The sequence below is a fragment of the Mustela lutreola genome, chromosome 1, assembly GCF_030435805.1.
Source record: "Mustela lutreola isolate mMusLut2 chromosome 1, mMusLut2.pri, whole genome shotgun sequence".
NCBI lineage: Eukaryota > Metazoa > Chordata > Mammalia > Carnivora > Mustelidae > Mustela > Mustela lutreola.
Window position 1 is genome coordinate 281,949,444 of NC_081290.1, and position 10,472 is coordinate 281,959,915.

General features: G+C 62.6%; 1 protein-coding gene across 1 annotated transcript; it reads right to left on the bottom strand.

The window, feature by feature from the left end:
• Positions 1 to 953: 953 nt before the first annotated feature.
• Positions 954 to 9,724, bottom strand: ZFTA (zinc finger translocation associated). Its single transcript, XM_059145302.1, has 5 exons — positions 9,498 to 9,724; positions 6,818 to 7,315; positions 5,892 to 6,278; positions 5,089 to 5,646; positions 954 to 4,850 (listed from the first exon to the last, which is right to left on the bottom strand). The coding sequence occupies exons 1-5, from the start codon at positions 9,634 to 9,636 to the stop codon at positions 4,387 to 4,389; spliced, it is 2,046 nt and encodes a 681-aa protein (XP_059001285.1). The 5' UTR covers positions 9,637 to 9,724; the 3' UTR covers positions 954 to 4,386.
• Between the last annotated feature and the right edge of the window lie 748 nt (positions 9,725 to 10,472).

The window sequence follows — 10,472 nt, forward strand, 5'->3', positions numbered from 1 at the left end:
AGTGTGTTCTGTGGTTCATACGGAGTTTTCACTTTGAGGCTAGCTTCTGGGTGTGTGTCCCGTGTTGAGGGTTCCTTTCATCTTCAGGCACATGAAATGTCTCAGCACCTGTCTTGGCCCAAGGTGCTTCTTTTGAGAGAGTTTTCCAAGAAGTTTTAGGTGAGGGCGACCAGGCAGGAGCAGATTGTGTCGATGGGGCTCTGTGTACGATTGAAAGATCCACAGAACAACCCAGACGGACATCAGATGGAGGGCCGTCAGGAATCTGATTCCTGCTGAGGCTTCTTCCAAAGTGAAAATTCAGTCAACTTGAAAGAAGTCATCTGTGAGAGTTCCTTCAGGTTGTAAAACTCCTAGTCCTGATAGTCCAGAGGGAACGTGCGTTGGTGACTTTAAAGTAAGGGCTACAGTCTTTGACGGTCCCAAAGCACTACAACTCTCTAGAAGGTAGTGGAAGTTTTCTTTCTACTGTTTTGGAAAAGTTACTTCAGCATTTAGATGGGTAAAAGGTACCCTTGCCTTACTCCATTTTCCTATTTACTTAGCCCCCTTTCCTTTTTCAGTTTTAAGCTGATTTCAGTTGGAAACACATTCTGCATCCTGTCTTATGCCCTCCCAGAAAGACAGTGCTCTGATCAGCTTTTTGGGCTTCCCCTCCAGAGGACCCTTTTCTGCACTGGAAGCCTCCACACCTAGCTCTTCTGTTGTTTTACTGCTGTGTTTAGGTAATTGGACAGATCTTTGTGCCACACAGGAGTTTCGTGGGTTTTTTTTTTTTGTTTTTTTTTTTTTAAGGAAAACCTATAGATGAACTATTACTAATGAAAATGTGCGTGTATGTACGTGCAACATGAAAATACAGTAGCACCTAAGGAACTTGAATCTTGGTTCCTGTAAACTGCAAATTGATGTGGTATTAATAAAAAAGAAAAAAGAAAAAAAAACACAGTGACTGTGGTGTCGTTCTGCTACCTTTATTCTTTATACATACAGTTTGGGTAAAGTAAGAACCAGGCTTCCACCAGCCTCCATCCCCACTCCACTTGTGAGGCTTTAAAAATTAGCTCATAGTTGAGGCTGGTAATGATTCCCAAGATTGCCGAATTTCCATAGTAGAGCAAAGCTGTTGTGTTTGGTTTCTGAAAGATCCCAGAGACCCTCTTAAGAGGTGACCTTAGGAGAAAGAGGGTGAGGAGTGGAAGGGGCCGGCGGGTCTGCTGTCCCAGTTCAGCCTCACACCAACCTCAGAGGGTCGCCCGCCCGCAGCGTGAAGCAGCCTAGACGTCAGAGTCCGTCACCATGGAAAGTGGAGACCACATACATCAGAACCTTATTCCTTCAGATTTAGTCTTCCCCAAAACTAAGGCTGCCATGACCCTTAAGCTGGATTTTAAAAATTTATTCAACATACCTCTTAGAAAACTTAGGCTGAAATTTTTCTTTAAAAAATAACTGAAGCCAACAACTTCACAAATACACATACAAGCAATGTTCGAGTAATGTCACTAACGTGGCGTATAAATATGGATTCAGAGTAACATTTACATATTGGCCATAATAGCAAGCATACCATTAACAAAAAATTCATGAAGAAACTTCACCTGTTCATGTCAGACTCCCGAGGCAAGGAGGAGGCACAGAGAGAGGACGACCTGACCCCCCCACTCCCACCCCAAGAGGCGGTAGGGTCTAAGCAGGAACCCCTACAGTGGCACTGGGCCCACACCTGCTCAGATCTTCAGCTTCGTGAGCACTGGAGGGCTTATCCAAAAGGACTGCTGGGTGCTGCCATTTCTGATTCAAGACGGGGCCCAAGGATATGTGTTTCTAGTAGGTTCATAATGTGATGCTACGGGTCCAATGGCCACACTTGGAGAAGCCCCTGGGGTGCCTGGGGCTGCCTCTCAATGAAGACCCTCATTCCTGTCTTAAGGCTTCCGTCCCTGCCTGTCCAGCGGAAAAGCCCTTCCTGACCAGCTCTCTGTCCTGGCTTACCTGAACGTTGGTGGGCTTGGGTAACCAGAAGAGGTCACCCCAATCTGCCTCCTGTTTTGGAACAGGCAGAGTCGCAAAAGTGGTAAAATACTCATTCTGGATCTGAAAACAACATGCATGAGGAAAAAGAAAAGAATGGCAGTGCCCCGCCCGGTGCCATCTGTAATCCCTGCTCTCAAGCTCTTAATACTGACTCACAACCCCTGGAGGTTCAAACACGGAATTCACTTCTCAGCCAACTGACAGCTCGCGCAGTACTTCCTGAGTCCCTGGGGCACCTAGAACAGAACACAACGCCAGAGCCCTTGCCCTCCTGGGGAGGCCGCAGGACAGGGGCCGTCAGCCGCGCTCCTGGACTTCCGAGGGAGGAGGCGGCTGCCGGAAACCTGGAGCTTAAGTCGGAGGCGGCCAGAGCTGCCCTAGACGACACCGGTCCCAGGGAGCCATGCATGTCTTCGCCATCCCCGGAGGCCACCCCGCTCTAACGGCCTGTGGCTCCCGGTCCCACCCTTTGGCAGGCCCCATGGGAAAAGAAACCTTAATTGACCAGAGATTGGAAGGCCGAGGGGTGTAGTGCAAACAACACTGAGTTGGGAGTTGAGCTTTTTATTCTATTTCTATACTGTTCCTACCTGGCTGTGTGTGATCATTTCACTTTCCGAACTTCACTACCTGTCTGCGGAAGGGGTCGAGGGGGCGGGGACTGGTGGATCTCCAAGGTCATTCAGACTCTGACAATCTTGAATTATATAAAAATGCTATAAAATCCATGGTATAAAATCCAATTCCCAATCAGGACGAGTCAAGGGGACTGGGCCTGAGGCACTTGAACCTTGGGCTCTGGCCCGGGGGTGCTGGATGAGGAAGGGCTTCCTCTTTGCTGTCCTGCGGTCCCACCCACAGAGGGAGACCCTGGCCCCGGGTGCCGGGGCCCCTCTGCCTCCAGGCCTCCCCGGCAAGTCCCACGTTCCCACTTTCAGGCTGTAAGACCAAAAGAACCGGCCTGGCCATGTGAAGAGCAGACACAGGCCCAGAGACTCCAAGAAAGGCCTGGAGAGTCACACATTAGTGCGGGATGTTTGGGGTCCCCCATCCCCACCTCGGTCCTCACTCTTTCCTCCTTTCTCCACCACCTCACAGCTTATCTCTGATACACGTATAATAAATAAGACATTTGCACGTAAGGGTGACTGGGACAGCTCTCTCCCCGCCCCTCTCCCTTTCATATAAAAGCATTAAATACAGTTTCAAAATAAAATACAAAGAGCAAAAAGGGCCTGATCTCGGGGCCACCTGTTCTCCACAGGAGAATGAATCTACACGCCCCACTCGGACCTGCCTGGGAGATCGCGGGGCCCCTTCCCGGCCCCACCGGGCCTGGCGCTGCCGCGGGGAAGAGAAAGGAAGGCCGAGGCCCGGCCCCAGGCCCTTGGGGACTGAGAATGGGTGGCACGTCCACCGTGTACGAAGGGGGACAAGGAAGGGACGGGAATAAAACGCCAGCTGCCGGGACCTCCAGTGCCCCGGGCTCGGACCAACGGGGACCCTAGAGCAGGAGCGCCCGACTGGGTTTAGGGGAAAACGGAGGTCTTCGGAGCAGGAGAGGAGCAAAGGAGAAAAGTGCTAATCCCTTTACGACATCGGGGGCCAGGAGGACGCGGCAGGAGCGGGGGAGCCGGAAGGGGCCGCGGGGCGCGCTGTCCCCAGAGCCCCCCCCCCCCCCCCGTAAGGCTGGCGCAGCTGCCGGGGCCCCGGCCCAGCTCCGCCCCCGCCTCTGGCCGCCCGCCCGCCGGCGGTCCAAGCGTCCTCCCCGCCCCGAGCGGGCTCCCGAGCCCCGCCGCCCCGCCCTCCGCTGGAGGCCCTCGTCCGCAGTCCCGGCCTACGAGCGGCCGCGAATACCAATGAGGGCCGGGGAGTGGCCGCCCCCGACCCGGGGGCCGTGCCTGCCGGCGTGCAACGCTACAGGGAGCTGGGCCCCGGCCAGCGGACGCGGCCGGCGCGGCCCTCCTGCCCCCCACCAACCCCCACCCAGCCCTCGGGGCCCTAATACTGACAGTCGGCAGCCCCCACCCCACCCCCACCCCCGCCACGGGCCTGGCGCGGGCTGGGGCTGCAGGCCCTCCGTGCACACGCTTGGCGGCCGCGCTGGCCTCTCGGGAAACGTGGGGCCCCGCGCTTTCCTCGGCGCACCGACGGGCCCGGGGGGGGGGCTCCCGGGCTGCGAGCGGAACCCGCGACCCCACCCAAGTCCTATCTCCGCCCGGCCCGGCCAGCGGGGCGGGGGCAGCGGCGCCGGCTGCTAGGGTCGCGGGAAGCAGGGTGTCCGGGCCCGCGGGCCGGCGGAGCACAGGACGGAGCCGCCCCGCCAGCCCCGCCCGCCCCGCGAGCCCGCTACGCCCGGCAGACGGCGCCCGCTTTGAGGTCCGCGCCGCCGTCGCGCGGCGCCGGGGCCGGCGGCCCGAAGCCCTCGTGGCCGTAGCAGCGCAGCGCCGCCTCCTCGTAGGCCTCCAGGATGGTCTGGCGCTCCTCGGGCGTGAAGTCCATGGAGAAGGGGTGCACCTGCAGGATGTGCCGCTTGATGGTGCTGACCTTGAGCGTGGCCAGCGCGCCCCCGCACACCATGCACACCAGGCCGCGCCGGCTGCCGTCGTAGTCCATCAGGTACTCGCCCCGCCAGCGCGGCTGGTAGTTCCGCCGCTGCTCTCGGCTGCGGGGCGGGGGCGGCGGCGGCGGCGGGGGCGGCGGCGGGGGCAGCGGCGGGAAGGCGAGTCCTCCGGGCTCTTGGCCGTCCTCGTCATCCTCGTCGTCCTCGGTGGGCCGGTCCGACGGCTCCCCTGGGGAAAGGGGGACATCGCCTAGGAAGGGACAAAGGAGCGCATTGGAGCCAGCAGAGGGCCAGCCGCCCGCGTCTCGCGCCTCAGCCCCGCCGCCGCCCACCTGGGCCCACCGTTCCCGTCCTCCCCGATATGCCCTTCAGCCTTCCGCTCTCCCCACCCGCTTCCACCCAAGCACTCCCAGCCCTCGGCCCCCGCCGGGCCCGGGTCCCTGCGCCCACTCTCCCGCGCCACCTGCTCTGGCCCTGCGCCAGCTCACCCCACCACTCCTCCTCCTCTGGCTCCTCCTCCTCTTCCCCACCCCCCTCCTCGGAGGCTGCGGCTGTGCGGGGGGCGGCAGGGTCCCTGGGGGGCTCGGGGCGGGGCAGCCCCAGGGCCAGCAGGTGAGCTGCCTTCTCGCTCCACTCCTGGGCGATGAGGGCCCTGACCGGCCCGCTGAGGCGCGTGGAGCCCGGGTGGCGCTGGCGGATGTGCCGCTTGATGGTGCTCATCTTGAGCGAGGCCAGCGCGCCCCCGCACACCATGCACACCAGGCCGCGGCGGCCGCCGTCCAGCTCCATGAGGTACTCCAGCCGCCAGCGCTCCTGGTAGCGGCGACGGTGGTCCCGGCCCCGCGGCGACCGGCCCCGGACCCCCACCCTCTCGCCCTCGCCCTCCTCCTCCTCCTCCTCCTCTGCGGGCCCGGGCCTCTCAGGGACCCAGCCAGCCTCTTCCTTTTTTACGTCTGGGGGACTGAGGTCCTGAGAGGAGAGGGCTCCAGCAGTGGGGGCGGGGTCCCGGCTCTTTCTGGTCAGGTCCTGGGGGACGAGGTCATCGTCTGTTGGGGAAGGGGTGAGGGAGACGGGCTCAGCCTGGTGGCAGGGTTGCCCTTACCCACGCAGAGGGGTCCTCACCCCAGCCCCAATCTAGAGGCCCCAGCTGGTGTGGGGTGTATGTATGTGTCTGTGTCTGGGGGTGGGTGGGTGTAGACAGGAGTCCCTCCCGGTTTTGGTCACAGACCCCCACTTTGCAGCCCTAATATGGGGGGGGGGGGAGGTCTCGGCCCTGGGAGGGGCCTCGCACCTGGTGGGGACCGAGGGAGCTCAGACAGTGTCTTGGGCTGGCCACCCCAGGCTTGCAGCAGGGCGCTGCGCTGCGGGCCGCTGAGCCCCAAGGAGCTGGGGTGCACCTCCAGCACGTGGGCTCGGATGTCGTCCAGGTGCAGGCTGGGCAGTGCCTGGCCACAGGCCATGCACACCAGCCGGTTCCCCCGAGGGTCATAGTCCATGAGACACTCTGCCCGGAACCAGTTCTGCAGGGACTCCTTCAGCCTCCGCTCCAGCCGCCGGGCCCCCAGCCCCCTGCTGCCCCCGGCCCTCCGGGAGGCTGAGAGGCGCCGACGCCGAGCCCGGGGTGCCACTGGGCCCCCTCGCCGCTGGCATCGGCTGCCCTCACCAGCTGGGGCTTTGCCTGAAAGGGTTGGAGGGAGGGAAGGAACTGAGATGCTGGCCCTCCAGGGAGTGCCCCACCCCCCACCGCCACAGCCAGGTCCTCCACTAGCCTGTCCCTCACTCTAGACTCTGAGCCCCCAGCCTGACCTTGGCCCTGCTCTTCCTCTCTCCTGAGGCCTGAACTCCTCCAGCTCCTGCCTTGCACACAGACCGGAAACTCTACCCGCTCTGCCCTGACACCCAGATTCTAGCCCCTTCCCCGGACTTCACTGTCAAGCCATACCTTTCCAGCACCCTCTACTCCCAGCCTTCCCCCCCAGCCCCACGAATGCCCCCACCTCCACTCTCCTTGCTCCTTCTAAAACCACAGAAGGCCAAGACCATCAGAGATGCTGCAGACCCCTTCCTCTCACTGCCCCGCCCCCAATACTGTACAAGAAGGACAGACCCCCACTGACACTCACTCCAGAAAGTGAGTTAGCTGCCTGAGAAGCCAGGGCTGGCCCTAGGGGGCCCCGCCCACCACCCAGGCCCCTGCCTCTCCAGGTCCTGTGTTACCTGGGCCCTTGGGTGGGCAAGCTTGCAGGCTAGCCCCTTCCTCCTCCTCTTCCTCTTCCTCTTCCTCCTCCTCCTCGGCCCCCTGGGCCCCCAGGCCCTCGGACTCTCCACAGGCCCCCAGCCCCAAGTGGGCATCCCAGCTGTTGCTGATGACTTCCTTCTCCCGGGGACTCCAATGCAGGGAGTAGGGGTGCTTCTGGCGGATGTGCCGTTTGATGGTGCTGAGCTTGAGCGTGGCCAGGGAGCTGCCGCACACCATGCACACCATGCCGTGCCGGGCAGGGTTGAAGTCCATCAGGTACTCCAGCCGCCAGTGGTCGTGGTAGTAGCGCCGGTGGTCACGGCCGGGGATGCGGCTCTTTCCAGGCCTCGAGGCCCGGGCCTCACAGTGGTCTGAGTATTTCCTGCCTGAAGATGCCGGGCCCCTGGCCCTGGAGGAGGGCAGGGGGGCGCTCCCCCAGGACCCCAAGGCACCCCCATCCAGCTGAAGATCTTGCCCTAAAGGAGAGGGGGGAAAGGGAGACAGTTTTTCAATGCCTGATATCCAGGAAATGAACCCAGGGCGGGGATTCTGCAGAGAAAGGGGGGTGGGGGAGGGGTCGTTTGGTGAGGGGGGGCAGGAAAAGGATGGCAGCAGCAATAAGAGGGATATGGGAGAGCCCCGGAGTCAAAACATTGGCCCTTTACAAAGCGTGAGGACCCTTTAAAAGAGGACCAAGAACAAAAGGATGCAGGGCACTGCCAAGGGTCTAGCTCTGACTTTTTAAAAAATAAAGTGAAGGCCAAGGCGGCAGCCAGCTCTGTATGGCCCCCTTTCTGGCGGCAGGCTGTGAGGGAAAAGCCAGGAGAGCAGCAGGCCGGGGCGGTTATGGAGCAGAGCGGGCAGTGGCAGAACAAAGGGGGCATCTGTCTGCATCCAGGGCTGCACACAGGACCCACCCGTCTGAGGCCCCAGCCAGGAGGGCCCCACCCAAACATCTTCTCCCTTTTTCCAATAATGCCTCAAAGGCAGCCTTCTGAGAGTTCCCTTTGGGGGGGCTAAGCATGGCCAGTTTCCCAAATACAGGCACCCCTGAGAGGGGAGGGATCCCCAAGACAAAGCTGTCAACACCTCCAGGGACAGGAGTTTCTAGGACCCTGGCGTCCCTAGACTCTAGGGAGAGCCAATGACCCTGCAAGGGGATGGCTCAACGGAAGGGAGTGGCCACCACCCACCGAAGCCCATTAAGTCTTTCTGGGGATTTATTTTTTGCTCTTGCAGAGAACCAGCCACTGCCCAGCAATCAGGGGGCAGGCACTGGAGAGGCCCAAGCACAGCACACTAAGCCAGCGGTGTGCCCTTTTGCCAAACAGGCAGACACCCCCAAGCAGTCCCGACCTTCCCTGCAGTTTGGACTCTGTTTTATTTAGAAAAGGGTTTCCTGGCCACATAAGCTGAATGGACAAGTGTGGTCATGCTCCCACTGGAGAATCTCAGGGTCAGAGAAACAAAAGACAGGACCAGAGAGGACTCCTGTCACCATTGTGGGTTTTTTGTTTGTTTTGATTTAAGTAGATCCAAAGAAAAAAGCACTGGCTTCAAAGTCAGAGACCTCGGTTCCAGTATGGTTTCACTGGTAACTTGCTCTGTGATCTTTGATAGGTCATGTGGCTCTCTGGGCCTCAGCCTCTTTGTCTGAAAAGGCACCGGAGAGCTAGCTGGTCTCCAAGCATCCTTCCAGCGCCGGATCTAAGCCTGTCTAAGGTGGATTGGCCCTTTAAGAGCCCAAAAAAAGGGGAGGAGCTGAGATTCTTTAAAAACAAAAGAGGATGGGGAGTTTCTGGGAGGGGAGCTTCGAGATTAGGGCAGTCTCCCTAGCCCGGACTGAACCGTCACGGGTCTTCAGGCGGGGACCCGGCAGCAGGGGAATGAAGAACCACAGCGTCCTCGGAGGGCGAGCGGGGAGGACGGGCTGGTCCTACTATAGCTGACAAATTGTGGCAAAATTTTCTTTAAAAAAGGGAGGCGATAACGCGCGGACAGGAGGGGGTATCTGCCTTTGTGAGGGAGCCCATCCCTTTAAAAACTACCCGCGGTGGGTTAAGGTAGCGGTGGGCCCCCCGAGGCTCCAGCCAGCGCTTTCCTAGAAAGAACGTTGGGGCGGGGTGGGGGGTGTTGGAGAAAAAGGTTTCCTGTCTGTAAGCAAGGCCACGGGAGGGGAGGAGCAGCCCGACTTAAAGCAGCGGAGTTCCCAGCTCAGCTCCTCTGGGGGAAGCCTCCCGAAAGGGACCCCCCAGTCTGGGCAGACTTTTAAGAGACAAGCCGGATAAGGGAGACCACCTGGGAGTCTGAAAGAGAAAGGGGCGGGGGCGCAAGTCCAACATCCCAGAGCGCGCGCCCGGTGGCGCCGGGCCGGGCCCTTTGGAGACCCCTAGGCCTGGCCTTGAAGGCGGGGGCCGCGGGGCCCTTTAAAGGGGAGGGAATCCGCCCGAGCCCCGCAGGCGGACCCCGGTAGCTGGGCGGGGGGCTCCCCTGCTGGCCCTGCAGGCGCGATCCGCGCCCGCCAGGTGGCGCCCCCGGCCGCCCTGCCCGCGTCCCCCCCTTTGTTCGGCGGCGGAGAGGGGCCCGGAGCCCGGAGCCGCAGCCCTCCCCTCCCCCCATGCCGGGGCCCCCGCCCGAGCCGCCGGCCCCAGCTCTTACCGCCGTCGTCCTCCTCGGGTTCCGCGCCGCCGCTCGATCCGGCGGGCGGCAGCCGTCGGCCCCGTGCGGAGGCCGCTGTTGGCCCGGGGCCGCCCCTGCCGCCGCCGCTCCGGCTCCGGTGGTCCCCGCCGGGCTCCATGCGCTGCGCTGCGGAGCGGGGCCCCGGGGCGGCGGGGCGCGGGGCCGCGGGGCCGGCGGCGGCCCGCGCGGGGCGCTCGGTGCTCGGGGCCCCGGGGCGCGGGGCGCATGCACCGGGCGGCTGGCCGCACGGACGGCTGGCTGCTCGCTCGGCGGCGCGGGCTGGACCGGGGTGGGGACTCCTGTCTGGGGCCCCTGGGGCTCCTTTAAGGGCTCCTGGGTAAATTTAAAGGGGCCGCGCGCTATTTCCTCCTGCCAGCTCGCGGGGGGCTGGAGGGGAGAGGCGGGAGGCGACGAGCTGGCCCGAGGCTTCGCAGCCGGCGCCCGCCCGGGACGTTGGGAGCACAGACCTCGCCGCCCTCGCGGGCCCGTACCGCCGCCTCCGGGGCTCCGGTCCCGGCTCCTGAAGGGTCACTGAAGTGGCGAGGGGCGCCCGCGTCCGCTGCGACGCGCTTCCACCCGGGCTCGGCTCGCAGCCACTGCCCCCTCGGGGCATCTCAGCGCCTGGCTCCCCGCACCCGTGCCGGCCGGAGACCGCCCGGTGGGAGGCCCAGGGTCTCCGCCGGGGCTGCCTCCTCCCGCGCGAGCTCGGCGCGGGCCCCAGAACGGACGCGACTGGCAGGGGCCCCAGATGGCCGCGGCCCCGCCGAGAGGGTGGAGCCGCGGGGGCGGCCGCGCCCCCTCCCGCGGGAGCCGCCCGGGAGCGCCGGGAGTTCGGGCTCCTCCATGGGAGGGGCGGACGGGCGAAGCTCGCCGAGAGCCGGCGGGGGCGGGGGCCGCAGCTGCACAGACTCGGGCCGGGAAGAGGGGGCGCGCTGTAGACTCGGGGAAAGCCGG

Excerpts from the sequence above, each read along its gene's own strand:
- ZFTA (XM_059145302.1), bottom strand. The coding sequence starts at position 9,636 with ATGGAGCCCGGCGGGGACCACCGGAGCCGGAGCGGCGGCGGCAGGGGC. Across the intron at positions 5,647-5,891 it reads GCTCCCTCGGTCCCCACCAG|ACGATGACCTCGTCCCCCAG; the intron begins GTGCGAGGCCCC and ends CTTCCCCAACAG. Across the intron at positions 4,851-5,088 it reads AGAGGAGGAGGAGTGGTGGG|GCGATGTCCCCCTTTCCCCA; the intron begins GTGAGCTGGCGC and ends GTCCCTTCCTAG.